Source organism: Hippoglossus stenolepis, chromosome 24, assembly GCF_022539355.2.
Source record: "Hippoglossus stenolepis isolate QCI-W04-F060 chromosome 24, HSTE1.2, whole genome shotgun sequence".
Classification (NCBI taxonomy): Eukaryota; Metazoa; Chordata; class Actinopteri; order Pleuronectiformes; family Pleuronectidae; genus Hippoglossus; species Hippoglossus stenolepis.
Window position 1 is genome coordinate 6583168 of NC_061506.1, and position 23451 is coordinate 6606618.

At 45.0% G+C, this 23451-nt stretch overlaps 2 protein-coding genes and 1 long non-coding RNA gene across 7 annotated transcripts in view; 1 reads left to right on the plus strand and 2 right to left on the minus strand.

The window, feature by feature from the left end:
- Window positions 1–11020, minus strand: part of si:ch211-246m6.5 (von Willebrand factor D and EGF domain-containing protein) — a 24916-nt gene extending 13896 nt beyond the window's left edge. The window contains exons 1-15 of the mRNA XM_035150161.2: window positions 10721–11020; window positions 7191–7375; window positions 6726–6954; window positions 6418–6483; window positions 6096–6328; window positions 4680–4769; window positions 4398–4539; window positions 3600–3814; window positions 2633–2706; window positions 2254–2530; window positions 1904–2106; window positions 914–1815; window positions 680–816; window positions 426–587; window positions 238–342 (exon numbers count right to left, since the gene is read on the minus strand). Of these exons, the coding sequence (XP_035006052.2) occupies window positions 238–342; window positions 426–587; window positions 680–816; window positions 914–1815; window positions 1904–2106; window positions 2254–2530; window positions 2633–2706; window positions 3600–3814; window positions 4398–4539; window positions 4680–4769; window positions 6096–6328; window positions 6418–6483; window positions 6726–6954; window positions 7191–7375; window positions 10721–10820 (3120 nt within the window). The 5' untranslated portion in view covers window positions 10821–11020. The remainder of the gene's footprint in view (window positions 1–237; window positions 343–425; window positions 588–679; window positions 817–913; window positions 1816–1903; window positions 2107–2253; window positions 2531–2632; window positions 2707–3599; window positions 3815–4397; window positions 4540–4679; window positions 4770–6095; window positions 6329–6417; window positions 6484–6725; window positions 6955–7190; window positions 7376–10720) is intronic.
- The window catches only part of kynu (kynureninase), a 20077-nt gene continuing 1071 nt past the window's right edge, over window positions 4446–23451 (plus strand). The window contains exons 1-15 of one of the 5 annotated variants that reach the window (XM_035150164.2): window positions 4446–4572; window positions 13222–13441; window positions 13763–13858; window positions 19226–19423; window positions 19510–19630; window positions 19719–19801; window positions 20381–20442; window positions 20677–20748; window positions 21118–21192; window positions 21436–21582; window positions 21917–22015; window positions 22098–22171; window positions 22609–22661; window positions 22855–22940; window positions 23057–23290. In XM_035150164.2, the coding sequence (XP_035006055.1) occupies window positions 13783–13858; window positions 19226–19423; window positions 19510–19630; window positions 19719–19801; window positions 20381–20442; window positions 20677–20748; window positions 21118–21192; window positions 21436–21582; window positions 21917–22015; window positions 22098–22171; window positions 22609–22661; window positions 22855–22940; window positions 23057–23290 (1380 nt within the window). In that variant the 5' untranslated portion in view covers window positions 4446–4572; window positions 13222–13441; window positions 13763–13782. Of the gene's footprint in view, window positions 4573–13167; window positions 13442–13762; window positions 13859–18242; window positions 18336–18797; window positions 18900–19225; window positions 19424–19509; window positions 19631–19718; window positions 19802–20380; window positions 20443–20676; window positions 20749–21117; window positions 21193–21435; window positions 21583–21916; window positions 22016–22097; window positions 22172–22608; window positions 22662–22854; window positions 22941–23056; window positions 23291–23451 lie in introns of those variants that run through there. The other 4 variants (XM_035150163.2, XM_035150167.2, XM_035150166.2 and 1 more) reach the window with 4 other exon arrangements.
- Window positions 20754–23451, minus strand: part of LOC118103346 — a 9879-nt gene continuing 7181 nt past the window's right edge. The window contains exons 3-4 of the long non-coding RNA XR_007032456.1: window positions 23117–23269; window positions 20754–21568 (exon numbers count right to left, since the gene is read on the minus strand). This is a non-coding gene — a long non-coding RNA (uncharacterized LOC118103346). The remainder of the gene's footprint in view (window positions 21569–23116; window positions 23270–23451) is intronic.

Here is a 23451-nt window from a genome sequence, read left to right on the forward strand (position 1 = left end):
TCAAACCTGTTGCACATTTCTTTCAATCTGGAAACCTTAGTCAAAAACGGGGCAAAAACGTCCCCGTGGTAAAGCTGCAATCAGAGCAGACTGGGCTTTATCAACGGGGGGGGGGCCTTATAGAGACGGTGATGGTATGGTTTCTTGGAACTGGCCGATGGAGCGGTTTCAATTCACTGTGGAGGCGATAAACAACTTCAGTGTAGAAAAACATTTCACTTTTCATATGCAAGTTACCTTTAACTTACAGAGTCCTGAGCGCGATGCCTCGCAGACCTGGCAGACGCCATCGTAGATGGTCAGCACCTTGGCCTGGCTGTACTGGGAGCCGTCATTGGTCACCTGACAGAAATTAGATATTTTTGTGAACAGCTTCCGACAAAAGAGCCATCACCCGAGAAAAGACATTGCTACTGCAGCATTACCTTTATCTCCCAGCGTGCGTATGGCTTGTCATCCATCATGAAATCTTCCGTGTTGACGGCGGTGTTGCTCAAAGACGGGACGACACAGTCCAAAGCTTTGGAGCTGAGGAAGGTGGCTTTTGTTCTCTGTTTTTCTCCTGCGACCCAGACTCCATTCATGTACTGTGGAGGCAGAAATTCAGAAGGAATTAATATTTTTAAAAAAAATGTATTTCATCTTTAAGGTTCGCAGCCATGTATTTGACCTTCCTCACCTTCAGTCTGGTGGCATGACAGCTGAGGTCAGGAGAGTCGATGAAGCCGAGGCCAAAGACTCGGACGCTGCGACAGTCAAAGGCTCGGATGTCACATAATCCACTGTTCTCCAAATCAGTTAACTCTACTGGCTGGCCTGAGTAAATTACAAGTCATTCAAATGGGAGAATATTTGTTATTTCAGCTGATAACTTCAGACCTAAAGATCACCAGAAAAATACTCGTATACTCACTGATGGCCAGGCTGCAGTCATAGAAGCTGTGGCTGGGATAGCACTGGCAGCCCCATTCTGTACACTCTCCATTCCCATTGCAAAAGTTGGGGCAGCGCAGTGCCGTGACCACTTCCCCAGACGCTCCCGGTGGACCTGCCACCTCCAAAGCTCTCTGGGTCCGGTTCTCCAGCAACCTCCTCTCGCACTCATTCTCCAGGTGCGGCAGCAGTGCCTCCTCCCAGTCCAAATCATCTTTGAGCTGCAGGTCCAGGATACAGAGATCCACCGCCTCGTCCAGGCGGCGTCCCAGCAGCCCCCGACACACCGTGCCAACGGTGGAGTTGGACAAAGCCATCTGACACACCTCCAGAGCCTTGGCCGAGGTGAGGCCACTCGGGGTGGGCCACTGGGGTTGGATCTGCGGTCGGGCCTCTGCCAGGTGATCCTCAGGGAAAAAGTAAGCCAAGTTCTCCAGATCAGCCTGACTGAGGCTTTGAGCAGCAAACACAGGCTGGAATTCAAATGATGCCTGTCTCCTCTCCCTGTTAACGGAAAGCAGATGATCCTCCCTGAACGCACTGTCTAGTTCAGCAGCACTGTCTCCGTTTTCACTGGGAAACTGAAGGTGCCTCCTCTCCAGAGGATGACTATTAAAGTCGGTCATATCCAGTATGCTCTCCTCTCTTCCTGGACTCTTGATGTATTCCACCGTCGTGTCCATGGAGGGGAAGACAGATGTGTAATCCACATTATCGTAAACTATGCAGTCGGCATGAGCGGACGGACTGTACAGGTTCCTCATCCCTCTGCCGGCATGATGAGAAGTGCTGTACTCGTTCTGGCACTGACAGAAAGGCCTCCTGACCTCCTGTGTCGTCCCAGGAGGTGTCTTGTCAAATAAACTCTCACCTGGAGCTATCCTAACGCACACAGAAGAAACAAAAAGCTTTGTAGAGACTAGATTCTGCCAAATGAGTTAAAAGTAGTAAACATCGTAGTTTTACTGACCTCCAGTCCTGTATGAAGCGATGCAGGTCATTAGGCCCATAGAAGACACCGTCAGAGCTGTGGAAATCGTTGTTGACATTATGGTCAAAGGTGCCACAGAGGCCTTTCGTGTTGCCGTAGTCGACGCTGGGCGCCCGGACGGACAGGCTCATCCCCCAATCGCCAACATCGGCCCTAACAAAGGCCCCGGAGGGAAAGATCAACTACAAGAGGAGAGTCACATCCAGCAGCTAATTAACAGAATCTCCTCATGCAGCAACATGAATTGAATGTGACGTGGTTCAAACACAGAAGCAAACTGCGCATAAGGACGAAAATCTGCACCAGTGTCAAAATGTTCGGATACCTACGGTGACCTTCTTCCCCTGGTGGGACTCCAGCACCCTGACCCGACTGCCCTCCTCATCGCCGAGGTTCTTCAGGGATAGCTGCGGTCTGGTCTCCTGCGGCTGCCCATTGCACATGTCAAAGATGGCCACCTCATTCCCCTCCCGCACCGCGACGCCACAGTTGCAGGCGACGGCGTAGTGTCGGCTGCCGCAGTCCCACTGACGAGAATGGACCTCGAACGTCCTGACGCGGCTCCGGTAAAGGACAAAGGTGCCGGTCTGGTGGTTTTCATAACGCCTGCACATAGAATGACAATGCAAGTGCGACAATGTAAAAATTTGGGAGCAGACCTACTATTTATTTAATTAAACTTGACAACTGATAACAGAGTAAATTTACCTGCCGTCCAGTGTCATGACATGTGGGTCAGTCAGAGAGTAGCAGATGGAAGTGGGAACGTCCTGGACCGTGACCTGGGAGCAGAGGTCAGGAGAACAAAGCTTAACGGGGGGGGGGGCCCCACCCTGTGACCCTCTAACCTTGAGCTTTTGATGTTTCACCCTGCACACAGATTCCCATCTGTTCTGCGGACCCCTCAGAGACACAGTGTCTGCAGGGCTGACATCATGTCTTACATAACGTGATGGCTTGTGTGGACATAACTAACGACCACTTAGGGCAGCGCTCCTCAAACTTCATGTCAGTCACACTCCCCCCTCTAACTTAATAAAGCACGGTATAACTTGGTGTATATGTACACAGTATGACAGAGAGACCTGTAATTAGAACAGCCTTTCTAATACTCTTTAATTAAAGTTATACATAGATAATTATATCAGTCCACTGCTTCTTCATTCAGTTTTGGACACTAGTGCCCTCTTAAGAGGATTCCTCGACAGGGATCGCAAAACACCCAGGGGCCGTTGAAGACCCCTTGGCCGTCTTCAACACAAGACCCTAGAATCCATGCAAGAAAATTACCTTTGTAACAACATAAAGTACTTTTATCTCCTCAAAGAGCCTGTAAAATCTACAGTGGCTTCCCAGTCTTCCCCTTTAGCATCTTCTGTTACAATTTTGGAAAAACTACACAAAGCCCTAAAAAGCTCCTTAAGTCCCAAGCAACTTTGATGCCACGAATTCCAATTTTCCCCGACTTCTAAGAGCACCGGAAGCCTCTCTGGGGTTTGATGGGACTACTCATCTTTCCTCCTCTAAAACCCTTGTAAAGTTCCCTTATAAACCCTCAAGAGAAGTATGAACTTTTTCATGAACCCTTAGAAAACAAGGATCCTCGATGTCTCGACTCCTCTTAAGGGCCGGAAGTACAATTTATCCCTGGAACCACTGCACGGACTCAACTCACTTTTAACGACACCGGGATGTAGTTCCTCCAGAGTCGTGGTGCGCTGGGTCCCGGCAGAGCACCAATCAGACTGGGACGGTTCCCATCTCGTGCGAAATCGGTGACAGCAGTGACGAAAAACGACCGACCGCAGCTGCCATTGCTGCAGGCAGTAGTTTGGACCTCCACCTGGCAGGCGGACAGCGCCACATCGGAGGCCCCGTGTCCGAGACTGTCTGTGGGTGTCAACACAGCGGTAGGTTAGTGTTAACGGACAGCATACAGCTGCCTGCAGAACTGTAGTAAAAGTCCCCCCGGGCTGCCTTTGATGTGATGATGTACTGGACAAGTTGGAGCACAACAGACGGAAAAACCCGAGCAGGAAGGAGGACGTTTAGTGTCAACAGCAGCAGGGGAGACGGGGAGGACGGCGACTTGACCCTCTAATCATCTTTAATAAGCCAACAAGCTCCTTTTCAGGGCATCTTTGTTTTTACTAAATACATTAATTAAAATGTATATTTGGGCTCAGTTGCTTCTGGTTCTGTAAATGTAAAAAAGAATTCAAACCAAACAGGCCGTCAATTAGAAGCCAAAGTTTAATGGTGTTTAAGTTCATGGTGTAAAAGCGATTTCAACATGAAATTGCCTGTTCTCTATACTGAAGTTGTTTAATGTATCTAAATGCGTCCTTTGAAATGATTTTATATGAAGTAATGAGAATTCAGGGTCTAATTTAACTTAATTTAATTTAATTCAATTCCCACTTAACAAGATGGTTAACACAGCCGATATCCTCTGTTTTCCTGTAGGTCTGACCTGGGTCGTGGACGCTCAGAGCCAGAGGGACTCCACATTGGTGGCCCTGGTTGGTGTTGTAGCAGGGGATGGGCACCGTGCTGTGGACGGTCACCTCGTGCTCCTTCCCGTTCTCTGCTATGTGGAGCGACTCGGGAGAAAACTGAAGTGCGAGAAGAGGGAAAACAAGCGTTTGGTGAGTTTGGCTGTGGGGTTTACTTTCACGTTCTGCCAGTGTATAAAGGAACGCCTCCTTTCATCCTGGCGTGGACTGGAGTTTAAACATAACACGAGAATGTTTACCTTCAGTCCGGCATAGAAACTCTCGCTTTCTTTCGGAGTAGATCTGGTGCGGCTGGAGTTGGCTCTGAAAGTCGACACGCTGCAGGAGAACTGCAAGGACAGATATAAGCAGGAACGTTTGTAGGGACTCAGGGGGCCACATGGAACCAACCCCCCGCGAAAGATGTTACATGCTTTTCTTAAGCCAAAACTCTAACATTTCAAATGGAACAATGTTCCTTCACTGAGCTCCTCAATGTCTATTTGTGGAACAAAATCGTTTTAAGCTCTCAAGAACATTTCCAAGTGAATAATTACTTTAAATTCCCAGCATGTGTGATTGTTATGCATGAAAAAAGACGAACAATGTCCGTCTGGCAGTGTATTTGTGATTTATCAAAACATTTCCCCGTGCAGCCCACAGTGCAGCGCCCCTTCTGATCCCCCGGCTCTAAGAGCGCTAACATTTAACTCACTCACAGGGTAGAGAAACAAAAAATGGAGATGACCTTTGACCCAACTCAGCTGCAGTATCAACACGTGTTAAGGATGGGCCCTGTGAGCGAGCCCGGCCCTCCGCAAAACACGTTCCAGACACAACTAATACAAGCCTGGTGTCCAAATATGGCAGCGCAGTGGTGCACAGCTGCTCTGGGGCGGGCCGTGAGAGTGACATCACCTCATTTGAAAATCTTAGTGATTCCTGGCAAGAAGTAATTTTTTCTCCGGGAAATGAGGGCCGTCAGGAGCCTCTGTCTTGGTGCTGTCGTTTTCCATCAACATACAGATTTGTGTTGTTTCTTCAGTTGTCTTCCTCGTTTCCTGCTGAAGGGATTTTACTTTCATGGCTTGTAAATTTTGAATTTTACGCGATCTTAAGATTCCGCTCCTCTCACAGCTGCTAAATGCTGAAATCAAAGAAAAGGTCAGATGTTTCCGACTCAACCAACTGACGTCGAATATCACATGCTTACAAAATCTGACTGAATGCCTCGTGTCTTCTGTTAAAAGACAGCTGAAGCCCACCTGACTGCTGTCATGCACGTACTCTGCATGACTTATCTGCAGCTGGATGCAGTTGTAAGCTGAGTGCAGAAGTGTCCTTGAGCAGGAGCAGAAGGTCCTACTGTGCGAGAGCTGTGTGTCGATAAAACGTCACAAGAAATGGCTTAATTGTGAATCTGTGCTTCTGTCCGTGTAAAATACCTTCACTTGAATTTAATGTGAAGAGTTGAATGGGGAGGTTTAAATGAGAAGCATGTGGAGCACGGCTCTTCCAACCTGCAACTGATTTAACTTCTCCATCTTCCTCTTGCCTTCTCTTATCGGAGTATGACACACGTTGTCTCTCTGGCTTTGCTCTGTCATGATGAACTCAGGCAAAAGGACGACAGCATGATCTATGGCCTACTGTGAAACTCTCAGCAGCAAAATTACCGTTTCCCCGAGCCTGAAGTGAACGCCATCCATCTCCACCAGAGAGAAGGGCTTCAGAGTGGTCTCCTGCCTGATCTCAGCCTTCATGCTGTGGCCGACGTGTCTGGCCCAAACCACCTGGAAGACCAGCGGTTGGCTCCACGGCGGCGGGATGAAGGAGCACCTCAGGTGGACGCTGTGGCCAATCAGCTCCGGGGCGATCGCCGGCCGAGAGGGGAGGGATGGGACAGCAGCTGAAAACAGAGTTTGTTTCTCTTCGTTCATACAACGATGGAACGTTAAACAACTTTGAGTAAAAAGGGTTGACCTTTTTAAACCTTACCTTTGCATTGGCCGTTGACTTCCACCTCGCCTGTTGGGCAGAGTCTCGGCCCCAAATTGGGAGAAACTGAAACAAGAAATTCACAAAACAATCGCAACAAGTTCCAAGTTTCCTTTCTAGGTTTTTCTGGAGCGTTTGACCGAATCACTCAGTAGTTTCTCAAACTGCTTTTCTCTAAGATCAAGAATGAAGTGTCGTAACTTTTTGGAAACCACGGAAGAGAAGTTCCGTGGAAGAAACGACTGCGAAAACCCATCAGCTTCACTTGAAAAGAGATATTACAATACCCAACAACAAATTGTGTTCACCTTTAGCGCAGTATCCCATGCACCCCTGCGTGGGCTGGAGGTAGTAGACCAGGAACTCGCCGCAGTTCCGCACCGTGATGGGGATGCGGAAGAGGCAGCAGTCTTTGGTGCTGCCGTGGAAGAACTGCCAGGTGGCGCAGGCGGAGAGCTGGCGGACCTCGCCGGGCCGCGGCAGGGAGGTGTCCTTCAGTGACAGCCACACCGGGGCCTGTGTACCGCAGCGGTTCATCTGCAGTGGGGTGCATAGAAATAGTCATTATCTGCTGTGAGGGGTTATTATACACTCCAGCTGTGCTGAAGGCGCTTATTATACCAACCTGTTGTTTGCAGAGGATGTCTGAGGCTTTTTTTGGCAGAGGCGAGAGGTTTTTTTTACTCAATTTAAGTCAGAGACAAAGTGAAACAAACAAGTGAGACAAATCGCTTTATTTTGGCAGAGCTCATCTGCTATTTCTGGAGTCTTACCTCGACGCAGGTGGTCGGCATCTCCGCCGGCTTGTTGTTGATCTTGAATCTGTACCAGCCCTGCGACAGGGAGTGGTCACAGATCAGGTCCTGGATGGCAGTGTTCTGGATCTCTGTGGAGTCAAAGTCAATGCTCCGGTAGGCGTCACGCAAAATCCGGTGGCCTCCTGGGTAACACTCTTGCGCTGAATACGAGGATGAAAAGGATGAAGAAGAAAAACTGCATTTTCCATTTGTCCAAATGTGGAAAACGACTTGACTTTTCCTCAATTTTATGAGGAGAAGAAGAAGAGGCTCATATTCTGCGTTTTGAGTTTGACCCTGTTAATCAGAGTAATCAGTTTCCTCTTGCTTTTACTGATCCGGAACACAAGAAGACAGTTTAATTTGTTAAAAGGAAAAGGAAACCTGAAGCATATCATATCATGTCTCTATCTCTGATCGAGTCGGGCTGTTCTGGCTGTGTACAGGACGAGTCTCAGTGGAAAGAGAAGTTTTCTCTCTCTGGATACTGCAGTGAATTTAACCGCTTTTTTCTGGGTAGCTACCATCTTGTCGCATGTAAATGTGGCCGTAGATGATGAGGTAGTATCTTAACCTCTGTCATCCTGGGAAACTCCATCTGCTCATGAAGATTATGATCTCTGGTTGAAAGCTCTGAATAAAAGCTCATGAATTGACAGTTTTTTCATCAAACTTTAAATAAACTAACAGTATTGTTGGACGCAGATTAAGAGGAAAAACATCAGGCATCTTCAGGAGGGTGTTTATACGTCTGTGACCCTCCAGTCGTGAATGATTAGTCGCTGACGAGCTTCAAAATCAAAGTGGACAAGAACAAATAGTAGCAAAAGGTGACTCTAAAGTGTCAGGCATCGTTCAAGAGGTGATTTGGACGGATCGTTTCACCAACAGAGGTTATCTAAATTGCTAAGAACAACAGACATTCCTGTGAGCCACTCGCCTCTCTGCACGTCAACGCCAATGGCGCATGAGAGGCCTCTAAAACACCGCCTGCAGCTGGTGGCTGAAACAACCGGGGGAATTACTTGAGCAGAACGTGCAGTTTTCCTTACAGCTCTGCATCTGTGAAGCCAAATGGGTCGACGCTGTCAACAGAGACCTTTCTTAACTACCCCGAGACAGAAAGAGCAAATTGTCATGTCACTTCCCGAGGACAAACCGTGTTCCCTCTCCTCTGTTTGAGTTTGGCTGCGGTGGCAAGGAAAACAAACATTCAGGGTATTTAGGACGTCAAAGCCTTGAATGCATGGGGCAAAGTTACTGCCAGTGATCCCGAGCCTAAACACGGTCTTACAGGCCGGTCTCCATGTTGACAGCCCCTTGAAAGCAAATGCTTTTGTTTACACGGTCGCCTGTCTGCGAGTTCACCTCGTCTGGCGGCTCCCCTGACGAGATCCGAGGTCACAGGTTGTCCAAACAACCAGGTTTTCTCGGAGGAGGAGGACAATCGGCGTGACTTTGGCTGCCGGCTAAACTGTTCCAATTGGCGGCTTAATGAGTTTACAGAGCCGCAGGGGAAGGGGAAGGGAATGGGGGGTGGGAGGAGGTGAGCTAATGAAGCGGCTCCTGGGTGGAGGAGATCCCACTGGGAGGGAGGCCCTCAGCAGTCCAGATGTGCAGGGACTCCACAGGGAATTCTCCAGTTTCTCAGGAAAGAAGATTAATTTGGGAGCGTGTGGTGTTAACATAACGGAGGTTACAGGTCTTTTTCCCAGAGGGCCTGTCACTCACCGAAAGGCAAACAGAAACGACAGCGTCAGACCGGCACACAGAGGGTTAAAGATCAGAAAACGTTTACATGATTTAAGACTCATTATGATTAACACTAGACAGGCGTAATTATCTGCTTTTAAGATCATGGCTTGAATGATGTGTTTTTAAAGATCAAGCAGTGACAGTTTTTAGACGAATTGTAGAAAATGTCTAGAGAAGTGGGTCTAGACATTGTCTGGAATGTTTCTTTCAAGGGTCAACGACAAGAAGATGTCCGGAACATTCAGGTGAGGGGTGGAGCCAGAGTAGAGCACGCAGGCGGCAGGAGGGGACGTAGAAATTCTGCTGCGTAAATCACGTGTTTTCACATGATAATCCAACTATCCTGAGAATTGTTTTAACCACTTTTACACTTGAGATATTTGGCATCATAACAGATTGTGGAACTCTTTATTTACGGCCCCACAGAAAGCTCAGCAGCGTTAAAGGCATTTTAATACCTGAGGAAGAATGTAGAAGACAGGTTTAGTTTATTTGTTTATATAACAGGGGCCATGCACAACACAACTGTCGAGCCACATTTAGCACTTGTGTTCATCTGCAGGAATTTATACATCAACCAGCAAAAGGTCGATAAAGGAGACTTTTGTTGCTGGCTTTTAGCTATTTTTTTTTTATCATCATATCTCTCCCAGTGTTTCCCCCTCCTGTGTCCGACTCTGCTGTGGCAGAGAAATCCTTGGTATTCTTGTTGCAAAGCTGCAGGGAGGACTCAGTTTTATGATGGCCGGCCTTAAAGTTTACGATTGTCTGCTTTGATCAGTTGTTGTTGGGCCCCGGAGACCAAGATGCGTGTGGGATAGTCGCCAGCATGTTGGATTGACCAGGACAGCTACCGCCTGTTACTGCAGCTGAATAATGACAGGATTCATGCTGAGATAAAAACCGAGGGATGAAATCAGAGCGGCGGGGGAAACTTTTCAGCTGTGAAACTCGAGTGAAAGGTTTTCGTGCTTGAATCATAAAAGTTTTGTGCAACTTTTACAATCCTCTATTTTGAAGTTTACGGCCGCATGTGTGCAGCCGTGGCAGGAAGACGAGGGCAGGATGGGACACTGAGAAAGATGAGTTAACAGGACAATAGTTTCCTGGATCATGATGAAGCAAACAGTTTTCTATTGAAATGAAGTTGCATAGTGGAGAATAAAACACATCCAGGACTTTGTCTCCTGCTTGTTTGTTGAAGTCTTGATTATCGATAAAAGAAATGTAACAAAAATTTGATAGTCTTTAAAAGATCAAGCAATTACCCTAAATCTTGTTCCATTTAAATGAAATACCCTTGTGATCTTTGCCTCTTGTTGCTTCCTGTGTGTGTAACTGTCTTTGTCCTTGTCTGTCTTGTCCTCTTGTGTCTGGTGAAGGTCCGTGTGACCTCTGGAGCCGCTGAGTGATGGGAATGCAGCAGCTCAGGCCAACTCTGCACAATCTGCTGCTTCTATCGGGCAAGATGTTCTTGAATCTGCATTTTATGTCAAGAATACGCTTTAGAGACGTTGTACGTGCGCGGCTCTGGCTTGCATTAGACATCTGCTCCTGCTTTTAACACCCCGGATCTTGGCGAAGAAAAGGTATTTTTGTTATCCTAGAGTTAAAATCATCTGTTTCACAGCAGCTGGGGAACATTTGGACATTTTTGCAAAACTCTGCGGACACAGAGGGATGTTAGGTTAGTCTTTTTGCGCGTAAACCTGCCGCAAATTAAGCCACTATAAAGTTTAACGTTCACCTACCGTGTTGGGCGAACGCTTGCAATTGCACGACCCACAGCAGCGCGATGCGTAAATATCCAGGGAACGAGAGGCGCACGGAACCATGTGCGCAACAGTCCATGGCTGCGGCTCCGGGGTGAAGTGGTGCAGCTGGCTCGCCTCAGTCGTCTGGTCCCATTGAGAGTGACGGAGGAAAGGAAAAAGTGAGGAAAGTCGCGCAAACCCCTATTTATCCCCTCGCTCGCGTTTGGCAATTGGAGAAGAAGAGTTCAATTTGCGCACAGCTGGCTGCGGACCGCGGCTTCTCCTTTGCGCAGCGCACAAGATGACAGAGACAGGAGGTGGGAGAGAGGGGAGGGGATGGGGGGGGGGCAGGCAGACTGTAGGTGGGTCCTCTTTAATCCCCCACGAAACTAAATCAATAAAGGATCAATTCAAACTGATATGAATAGTTGCTGGAAACGACTCCGAGGAGGATTCGCCACTTTTAAATCACGGTGTGACTGAGACTCTGATCCCTGCGTAAATATAAATATAATAACAAAAATAACCTGTGTGGTGTCAAACTCAAAGCATGACAGTCACAAGCCTGTTATTTTCCACACGCAGCCTCGTTGTCTTCAGCCAAAATGACCCCTTTTTACCGCATTCTTCTGCAAATGAAAGGATCACATGGAGTCCCCAACGTGAGAAAGAAATACACATGTAACTACATGACACAGACATGAACCCTGCAGCAGCTGTGTGTTGTCAGTGCACTGGCCTTTAGAGCATGTTGTAAATGGTCTGTATTTATAAATGGTCTGTACTTATATAGCACTTTCAGGGTCTTGATGACCACTCGAAGCACTTTTCAATACAGTTTAGCCATCCACCCATTCAGTGCATCCATGTTCAATCATAGGGGGAGATATAGGCAATTTGGGGTTCAGCATCTTGCTCAAGGACACTTTGGCACATGTGATAGGGGAGACGGGGGATCGAACCACTGACCTTCTGCTCTAACTCCTGAGCCTGAGCATGTCAACAACTGTCGAAGATGTGAGCCCCAGTCAGGCTTTATTTCACAGAACCATGATTTTATTTTCTCTATCAAGTTTCATTTGAAACCTAAAGCTCTTCTGTTTTTAACAGAGTTGTGTCATGTTTTATCATCCTATGTCTTATAAACCCCCATTTAATACACTTTTACAGTAGAAGGGATGAAGTTAATTGGGACTCAATCCTAAACTAAATGAATCCTAACCCACCTGATGCTACATAAGATTTTGATTCTTCAATTCCCAAAATGTGACTTAAGAAAATCACAGCTAATGACCTCCTTTCTGTTGCCTAAAGATGAAAAGCCTGTCTAACCACCAAGCAGTTAAAAGGTCTAATCTGTTCTCTCAGTTCATTATCTCTTCATGACTGAAAACAGCCTGTGACTGAGATGATTTCACTGTGTGTGTGTGTGTGGGGGCAGCGAGAACCTGCAGAGCTGAAACAGAGAAGGTTGGCCTCTGCTGTGTAGAGTAAATATCAGGTACTGGCGGCTTCACAGACAGAAAAACCACACCTCTCCACCAAATAAAAGGCCTGAGAGCGGCAGCAGGTGTTCCACGCTCTCGCCTTTTCATTCAGACTCCACTGCAGGACTGTGAGAAAGTCTCCGGCAGATGCTAACCGACACTTTACTTCAAGCGCACTGAGGCTTTGACTTTTAAAGATATAGGTTTCCATTGTATGCGTTAATTAGACAGATAACAGTAGAGTAGACAGGACGTGAGGGGAGGGGTATAACTGGGGATCTTACGGTTCATGGTTGGCACCTTAAACTTTAAACGAAATCGGCCGAGGCATTTCAGCTTTCTAAAAGGGAAGCTAAAATACCTAAAAATAAAAAATAAACTCCTTTAACAAAAACGTAAACTGTTCTAAGGTTGAAAAACGATCTAGCCTAATTGAGTCCTGAAGTTGATTCCAACTATGAGGATCGTGGAATCTGAATGCAGTTTTACCCAGCTCCGTGTGGGGGCATATTTCTAACTTTTATAGGGATGATAAATAAAATGGTAGCTTATTAAGCATAGCTTTTCCAATGGAGTCAATTTTTGGTACCAGGCTTCTCACGTCCATGTGTATAAATCCAAGGCCTTTGCGGTTTAAGAAGTTAAAACAGCCTTATTTTTGGAGCATGTGTTTTTTAAGCCAGCACGTTGGTCAAAGAATGAGTCACAGGACATTAGTGCCTCTTTCGATTGGTGTAACCAACACTAGAGACATGATTAAACTGAGAACATGGTGTCATAGCATAGACTGGACTGTATAGAAGCGTATAGGCTCTCAAAATTGTCAGTGCAACGATGTCGTCGGTAGAGGGCGCTGTTTGTGACTGCCACTACACCGACGAAGAACGTCAATCAGTGACCGGTGTGATGTCCAGCTCCGTCGACTGTCACTGTGGACGTGTGCGTGTGTTTGTTTAGCAGGGACGCGATCTGCACGTGCTGCGCTAAAGGGGGGTCGCTGCTCTTTTGGAGTTAACGTGGCACCTGCGGCCGAGGGGGCGTGCCCGCGGGCCTCGGGAGTCACGCGGTCGCCAGCTGATCCCGGTGGAGTGACAGCAGAGGCCTCGAGCGGTGATCGATTCCCCTGGGACCGTAGGAGCGGCCCCCACCGGGGAATCGAGCAGTAGTCCTTCGTCCCTGATCTGGTATAGGTTGGAGCTACGTCTCTCCAGACAGGCACCCGGAAGTAGAGGTAAGTGTTGGCATACGACTAGGCCCCTGGGCCCCGACTCCCTGGTGGAAGTTGTCCTGTGGTGTACAGCAACAAGCAACTGATTAAAACCAAATGTACCAATCTTACTTACCAGCAGAATGTATGACTAAGACAACCCCCGGGGGTCCATCTTTATTCACAGTCCATGATCAGCACCGTAACCGATTTGTAATTCAGAGTATGGGTATTTCTCAAGTGCAACTGATAAAACAACAAAATAAAAGCTTGATTACATGTTAACCACATATGTCATTGCATCATTTAGTTTGACTCTATATCATTTCTTTGTCGTGTCTCGAGGTAAGAAAAGCAGAGGCGGGATGTCGCTCTTTCCAAGAGATGTGGACCATTGTGCCCGACTTTCCAAGGAGGGACACTATGGCAGTTATGGAAAAGGTCAGTGTCAAGCATCATTACAGCAGGAAGCATTGAGCTAACCTGGGTGAGTTACATGGGCTGAATTGAATGCCCTTCAGCTGAGTTTGAATGCTAATAATTAAGAAGCTGAAACCTCACGAAGTGGGAGGATTTGTTGGAGCTGCACGCACCCGACAAAGTAAAGATTAATGACACTGCGTTTTACTACTCCACAAGAACATAAACCTGCTATGACATCTATCCAAAGCTCCTTCAGCCACTTGGCAAAAATGAATAGGGAATGAAAGGTAAACAAAAGTAGATTACTATGTGAATTTTTCTGAGGTAACTGATGATGTTCCAGCCATCGAATAAAGAGGTTAGTGTGATATATACCAAAATGGTGCTAGCAAGGAAAAAGGTTCCCCACTCCTATGTTCTGCAACGAGTTCTACTTTTATGATGCCCATTGGGTTCAGTTTTTGTCGACAATCAGATGTGTTAAATATTATTACTGAGGTGACAGTGGAGGGTGATGTTGTTCTGAACTACATTATATTATTTCTAATATTCTAGACCACCAAATATAGTCCTGTTCAAAACCCACCTTCAACTACGATAGAAACCAAAAGAGAGACAAGTTCAAGAGTATAATGCTGAACGGCAGATCAGGCTAAAGGACAAAAAGTGATTAAAAACCAGTAAACAACCGCAGAGGATGAAAGTCCAGACCCAAATTTCTGGACTTTATTATGCATTTAATTATTCTGATGTTATTTATCTGGTTGCTCCAGCCCTAAGACGTACATTGCCTGTGCTTCTCAGCCTTTTTTCGCACTTAGTCCCACATGTGTCCCAAAGCAACAAGCCAGCCACACCAGACCTAGACGTTTGAGGCTGCTGCGCTGGTGGCTCGATGCTGAGGCACCTTTACGAGAGAGAAGACGTTATCAGCCACTTTGATGTGTGTGTGCCCTGAGAAACGACAAGGGGGTAGGGGTTCAGTCCTGCCTCCTGAGCGCTTCCAGATGTCACACCAACCTCTTGCACTGTGAGAAAAACAAGGGGAGAACATACAAGCGGCGTGTTTGCAGCTCCAATGCTCCCAAAACATCTTGCAACCATATTGTTTCCGCGCTCTTAAAAAGCATGAGTCATTTCTTAACAGGTCCGCATCCAAACATCCCCTAACCCCGTGTTTTTATCAACACATGCTGTCAAGATATGTTTTCTTACTATAGTGTGAGTTGGAAAATGACTGAAATACTGTATCTGCTGCCTTTTGTGTTTAAAGTGACTTTAAACACAAACACTCGTCTTTTCTGAAGGTTACCGCGGAGTTACAATCTTATTCAGTGGTTGTTTTGTTTATGTACGCTAATTTGCAAATGATTGTCTCCAGCTTTTGTGGAAAACACAGATTATTTGTGAAAACGCTGCATGTTTGCTCTGAGAAAAGAACATGACCTGAAAATGATCTTTAAGCATCTGTAAACATAGAGGGCAGAGGGGCAGGGTCAGAGGTCAATCAGCTTGACCCAGAGGGCACTGGCTCTTTATAATTATTCTTGAAGGTCATGTCTGAGGTGAGTTGTTTTTAACGGAGCACGTGAGAGAAGAAGGTTAATCAGCAGCATGTACAGTTTTAAAGCAAATAGGAACTGACTGCTCAGGACTAGCTTCATAAAGCAGGAAGCAGGGGCGGGGGAACCTCCGGGCTATGTACAAACTACAAGACAATTAATTTAAACAAATTATTCGCATGGCAGCATTTTTTCTTTTTACCGCCCTAATGGAAAACATTAAATCGTGGACTCGCGTGTCCTCCAGAGTAGTTCCTTGTGGCTGTATGCTAGACAGAACAGGATTTCGTAGCCAAAATCATCCAAATTCTTTGCTGAAGCTCAATAGATATTCTATCCTTATCTTAACAAAAATGCGCAATCAGAGTTTAATAAGTTAAGCAGGATGTTTTTTATTTATTAAAATAAGTAGCAACAACAAAAATGTGGTCGAGTCTTCATCCAAATGTAGTTACATGTAGTTTCCTCAACAAAAACTGAACAACACAGTCAAGTTTGTTGACGAGACTTTTCCCAAACAACGAGGTGTCACTGATGAGGTGTCAGTTTGCTGTTTTAACTCCAATATGGGTAATAAAAAAAAAATACCAATCAAAACTGTATGGAGAAGCTCTTTCTGCTGAATGAAGCCCTCAAAGGCAAATTTAAGTGAATATTTCATCTGTTTTCAAAACAAATTATACAGTTGATTGTGTGGTTTAATTCAGGTTCCAGCAGAGTTTGATGCGATGTGGATGGAAAATGTTAACTTCAGCAGGAGCGGGAGCTCCGGCTAATGTGATGGAATGAAAGCAGACGGCTTAGTGAGCTGTGACAAAGAGATGAATAATGAGGCAGAAGAAGAAGAAGAAAAGAAGGTTAAAGAGAAGATGAACAACACTCACCGCTTTGGTTGTAGAAATCAATATGTCAAGTATTAATTATATTGATAACACAAGAAATGGAGTACAATAATACCCTAGTAAACTCCCGTTCCCTAAAGTCTTCAGACTTGAATCTACAATGCTCTGTGTATTTACTGCATATAGTGGATTTAAAGCGTCGGCCTCATCTCCAAAAACTATGATACTTTGCTGCCATCTAGTGGAAATGTGATTGCCATAGATCAGGGGTTGGGAACCTCTGTTCTATCAGGGGCCATTTTAATTTTCATAACATCCTTCGAGGGCCACATAAATTACTGATTATTATTAATCACTTCCGATTCACAAGGTCTGGATTTCAATTTCACTCATATATTCAGTGAAGGATATTTTATTCAGTCGTACATTTGAATTAAAACTATTAAACTTGATGAATAAAACAAATGTAATAAACCACTCACAACCACAATAATAAAAGATAGTTCAAATAGTCTGACCGACAGTACCTGTTTGGCAATACCTACCTCGCACCAGCAACACTGATGACAATGACAAACAAGTCATTCATAAGCAGACAACTGATAGCACCTTTATCCATAGCAACTACTTTCTAAGTAATTAATTAATCAATCATTCAATTATAAATAATAAATATAATGCCAAAAATAATAATAATAACGGGCCCGAGCACATGCTTTGGTGAGAATTTGAGCATGGCTAGGCCCAGAAAAAGTAAAGCCGTCATCATCATATATCACAACATAAAAAATCACAGCCTTTCCAGCAGCTGCCACAGCTCTGAAACAGGTTTGAAGTCCAGCTTCCTTTGTTTTTGGTTGTCCACTCCTGCATTATCAGCATCAAAGGATTCATGGTCCATGTATGTCCGAGATACAGAACCGCGTGTTTTGATGGCGTGTAATCAAACCTCGACGCCACGCCACGGTCACACCAGGTGAGGAAAACTTGATCTTTGAGGTAGTTTTTATGTCCATCTTGTTTAGATGACACACAGAAAAATGGCCGCAAAATGGCAGGCTGCCTGTTGCGTTTTTCTAATTGCACCTCGAGACTTTTTTGTTTGTCTGGTCACGATACACCTGTGTATCGATTTTTGTGAAGATCGGTCAATGTGAACTCAGGGGCTGCGTTCCTGCGTTTTGCCTCGCTCAATTTTCTGCAAACTTTGGTAACGATTGGAGCATGTTAAAGCCCTCGAAAAGCCAATTCATTAGCCTCGAAAAAAGAAAAAAAAGTCCTTACAATTTCAATAGGGCCTCCCACTGTTGGGTGCTCGGGCCCTAATAAAATGGTTCTGTTGAGAAAATTTGCTCTTGAATTAATATTAAACATCTGGCACAGGACATATGTTTCCAGCTCAGTAAACAGGATGTGGTGGTTATAATTTACACAAGCTTTGAGGTTACAATCTAATAATATGAACATAATATAAAACAAACATAAAAGCCACATCCTGTTTACTGAGCTGGAAACATATGTCCTGTGCCAGATGTTTATTATTAATTCAACATGGGGAAATGTTCAGGAATTAGATCCGGAAATTTCCTTTTACATACACATTCGACATCTTTGAGTGTCTTGTACGTTTATGTAATTTTCCCGTTTCACCTCCGTCGTGTGTTTAAAAACCTCATCAACATTCCCACTCGCTGTGAATTTGCTGGACATTTTCCGAGAAAGACATTTGCGTTCTCACATCTCTGGAGAATTTCAGGAAAATGTGCCGACTTCAGTGCGTGTCTAAGAGAAGCTCACACAGGTGCAGGTTAATGCTTGTGTTTGGATTTTCACACTGGAAAGTGAAAGGGGGAACTGGAGCTTGTGTGCCTGTTGCACAAAAGGACATTCAATATCAGGAGTTATTAGCCTGATCCAGGTTATAGTTGAAGTGCAGCTCTGGTTTTATCTGTGGCTGGAGTTTAGTTCAATGGAAGAATGATTAACTCAAAGCTGCGCACACACACACACAGACAGAGGTTAAAGGACATTTCCAGAGCAGAGGACAGACTCAGTTTGACTATTGTCTCTGGAGAGGAAGCTGATCTGACCGTGAGTTACAGCTTTCAGTTCACTGCAGGATTCACTCGATCAAATACTCACGAGTCTTTCTGCTGACAGACTGTTTTATTGACCTGTTTTATTTTATATTAAGACGTGAGCTAGGACAGTTTTAAAAGTGTGTTTTAAGTAGGATATCAAATTATACATGAAGTTAGAAAAGGGCTTTTAATGTGAAAGGATTTGAAGTATAAAGAAGAAGAAGAAGAAGAGCAGCAGGAAAATGTCTCTCTCCGAACTTGTGGTTGATTATACTTGTAATAATTAGAATTCTTCCCAGAGTCAACATTTATATTTCTGATTGAGTGACCAATGATGAGTTTAAATCATAATTAAAATCATAATTGTGGATATTAGTAATGGATGCTTTATTTGCTGGCAAGACAAATTGTGGTTCCTACCTGCCATTGTTTACGGTGGGACAGATATAAATGTGACAGTGGGAGTTGGACATGTGCTGCAGAGAGGAGAGAATAAAGTTGTCTGTCCTGCTGAATCCTGCTCGTTAACCAGAGAGTCTAGTAAACGCTGCTGCATGAAATTGGAGTTACACAAGTAATTTTTGTTGGTTTCCATCTGAACGTTGAACTTTGACCAAGCAGTGTTACTCAAAGCTTTTAACAACACGGCTGAAGAATATTTCACCACGGCTCCAGTGTGTGAAGTTTTGGACCGAGAGAAAGTCTTGGAAAAAAAGCTTGAGAATTCAAAATGATTTTAAAATCTTGTGTAAAACCTGCTTGATCTCACTGAGACGAGAAAGAAAACGTGTCAAACTGCTTTCAGACCTGCACTTTAAACCGTCTGTCAATGGAGGAAAGATGTACTCTCAGCAATATAGGCGGTTTATTTTAAACGTTGTGTATTTTCTCTCTTTTTAGGCCAGCTGTCTCCCAGTCCCCCCCCCGCAATGGATCCGTTGAACTGCTCCGCTCCGAGGGAAACCCTGGAGAAGGTGTCGGCCTTGCTGGGCTGCAGCGCGACCTCTGCAGAAGTGGCCTCATACCTCGACCAGCATGACGAGCTGAGGCATCTCAGGGAGAATTTTCACGTGCCCAAAATTGCAGACTTGCCTCCTTGTGAGTAGAAGATGTTACAGCATGTTACAGAAGACGGGGGTGAATATTGGATTTCACAGATTCCTTCCCTTTCCGTGTTTGTGTAGCTGATCTTTCGCTGGTCGACGGCAGCAACGAGTGCATCTACCTGGTGGGGAACTCGTTGGGCCTTCAGCCCAAAATGGCCCGGAAGTATCTGGAGGAGGAGCTGGATAAGTGGGCGAAAATGTACGGTCACGCTTTAACTCCATATTTACCTATGGTCCGAGATGAAGGTGTTTTTTGGTTTGAGCTTTAAAAGAACCTCTTTTTCTAGGGGTGCTCACGGTCACACAGAGGGCTCTCGACCTTGGGCGTGGGCTGAAAACAACATAGAGGAACTCATGGCTAATGTTGTTGGTAAGACTTGTCATGAAGTACACACACAGTCTTCACGTAAGGTCACGTAAGACCTCGTTGCTAACCGGGTTAGAATAAAGATTTGCTCGTCGTTCGTAAAGGTCACTGCTCTATGTGCATCTGAGGCTGTTTGTCTAGAGTCCAAAGGTCACATGGAGCTTTTTTCATTTTTTTTTAAACAAACCTGCCATCACATGTGCACTGTGTGTAGGTTTGAAAAATGGAAATCTGCATTCAGTTTCCTGAAGAGATGAAATGGGAAAGATTGATGTGATTGTTTTTATTTCTATGCAGTAGTTGAGGTCACACTGTCACTGACTGATTAGATTTCTGACAAATTCCCTCAAATTCCCCTGCATCAGTTTGCTTCATGTTGAAATACAACTACTTCAATCAAGAGTAGACTTACTCAGTGTTTTACTGTCAAAACGTCACCAGGAGCAGGTGGAGGACGGTGATTCCTTTGTGACATAATGAGGTTATATTATTTTCTGATAATACTTGTACTTTTCCAAACATCAGTGGATCTCTGGTTCATGAAATGAAAACATGACTCCTGTTTTCTGTTGTCTCTCACAGGAGCTAAACCTGAAGAGGTGGCACTGATGAACGGCCTGACGGTGAATTTACATCTTCTGTTGGTGAGAGACTTCTCTTCTAGGGGAGGAAAATGATTACAGGGTTTCTTCAGGGTCTTAAATATTTGAAGTAGCTAGCAAAATTGTCCTCAAAGCATCCATAACTTGCTCCTATAAAATATAGTTTTAAAATAATCCTTAAGAGGTGACGAAGAAATGTGACCTTGTGTTGTAAATGTAAGAGATCATTTCAATGTAGATATTAATTAGAGTTTAACACACGTTGTCACCCTGCAGCTGTCCTTCTACAAACCCACAGCGGCTCGACACAAAATCCTCCTGGAAGACAAAGCTTTTCCTTCAGACCACGTGAGTGAATTCAACAACTGTTGTGTTTATTTTTATTGTTATGTGGAGACAGATATTTAGACAGGTTCACACTAAAAGATCATTTATGGTAGAGAAAGATTATCTCCAATATAATACAATCATAACATTTGATTTCGAGGCACGTTTCTAAACCTCCAGGGCCACGTGACAATGCATCAAACATAAAAGTATTGTTTCCTTGAAGTTTGTGGGATAATTGATGAAAGATGTCATGAATGAAGCTTCACGGACAAGAAGTAAAGTTGTGTAGTGTAAAACATTAGTTTTGTACGTCCCAATGTTTCTGTAACTTGTCCTGTCTCCTCAGTTCAGGTCTTGATTTCCTCATTGTCTCTCTCGTGTCTCCAGTACGCTGTGGAATCTCAGATCAGGCTGCGAGGATTCGACCCTCAGCAGAGCATGTTGCTGCTTTCACCCAGACCGGTACGTTCCAGATGTCACACCACACATCCATCCATGTGGAGCTCCTGTTGCTAAATCACAATTTGTATTTCAAACTGTGGTTATTAACACCAAATAAAATAAATAAACAGACATGAGCCAGAGGTTTGAAATACAAGTCAAGTTTAGTTCTGAGCTGGAAGACGGTGACAACACTTTGAACATTTCTGTAGATAAGTGTCCGATAGGGATGAAATGTGACCGATGACTCTGCTTCCTGCTCAGGGAGAAGAGACCCTGAGAACGGAGGACATCCTGCAAGTGATTGAGAAGGAGGGCGACTCCATCGCCACGGTGATGTTCAGCGGAGTTCAGTACTACACCGGTCAGCTGTTCAACATGGCCGCCATCACGGAGGCTGGACAGAGGAAGGTAAAATCAGTCAAACACAGGATCGAGACGTTTTTATAATGACAGATTCATTTAATGAGATTCTCAAATTACTTTTATTATTACTCTTTGTCAAAGTAGCATAATAGAAATATCTTCCCACAGAAAAGTAGTAACTTTTTCTGCTGTATCCTGTTGAGTCTCGTAGAGACAAACAGGTTTAACAAACTGATAACATCAACCTGACCCAATAGCCATTGCAACCAAGTGGTAAAGTTTTTACTGTTCATGCAAATCTACGTTTACCTCAGTCAATAGACGCTTCTGCAAGACAGACACTAAACAACTATTCTATCTTCTCCTGTTTGCTTGGCAGGGCTGTTTAGTAGGTTTTGACTGCGCCCACGCTGTCGGGAACGCCGAGCTAAAGCTGCACGACTGGGGAGTGGACTTTGCCTGCTGGTGCTCCTACAAGGTGGGAACTCCACGGTTAGAATTTGCGTGTTTCACATGTGAACGAGTGTGAACAGATCTGAAACCGCGACGTGTCTTCACAGTATCTGAACTCGGGCGCCGGAGGCCTCGGAGGAGCGTTTGTCCACGAGAAGCATAAAGACACCATCAAACCAGCGTGAGTGTTCAAGCACAGAACATTACACTCACTGTAGTCTGATTTTCATAAAGCAACACAATATAACTGAGCAACAGCGCCCTCTGCAACCATTATACTCATTTACATTAATAACTTTTGTCATCAAACAAATTGTAGATGTGTTTCATAAGATATTAATAGGTTAAATTCCCTGTCAGTCTTTCTAAAACATGAATATACCAATTTTTAATCATGTGCAGTAAATAGAGGCGATGCTTTATTTTATGGGTAAATAGGAGTTTTATTCATGCATGTAAATTTCTTATCTGATTTGTGAACGTGGGGTGTACAAATAGAATTGGATTGATAGGTATACTGACTGAAACACTTAAAAAGTGATTTAAGCAGTTCAATAATTTAATTAGAAATGTACCAATTACAAAATATATAACAGATGACTCTCTTGTCTCCACCAGGCTGTGGGGATGGTGGGGTCACGACCTGAAGACGCGGTTCCAGATGACTAATGGTAAACATTAGTGACACTTTACTGCAGCAAGGACATGGATTTAATAGTTGTTGTGTGCCATCCTGTGGCGACAATTGATATTACACCTGAATTGAAAAGACTGTATCCACATGTGTCAATTTTAGACCAAAGCTTGTATATCTCAGCAGGAATTGTGTCTGTTGACTCATTTGAGTTTCTTTTCTGTTTTCAGTGTTGGAGCTGCAGCCCGGTGTGAGCGGCTTCAGACTCTCCAACCAGTCCATCCTGCTGGTCTGCCCCCTGCAGGCCAGTCTACAGGTACTGCAGTAATCACCTGATTTGACTTATTGTCAGAAATAGTAATGTTAGTCTTTATTTTCTTGAGCCAAGACAATGTAACAAGTGAGTTTTAGATGTGGTTTATTTTGTGCCAGGTGTTTGCCATGACCAGTATGCAGGCGTTACGCAGGAAGTCCCTCCTCCTGACGGGTTACCTGGAGTATCTGATCCAGCATCACTACACCGAAGACGCCGCCGCGCAGCCCGGGAAACCACACGTCCGCATCATCACGCCCTCCGACCCTCAGCAGAGAGGCTGCCAGCTCTCGCTCTCCTTCTCGGTCCCCATCGGCAAGGTTTTCAAGGAGCTGGAGAAGAGAGGAGTCGCAGTGAGTAACTGACAAATTATTACTTGTAGCAGAGTTTGCGTGCAACGTGTTTATTCATGTTTTAGAGGCTTAGCTTTGGTAGGAGGGGGTGTAGCCTGCTCTCACTAGCTTTAAATGTAGTCACCAGTATGCTGATGGAGGGGGTGGGTGATGTGTTTGGA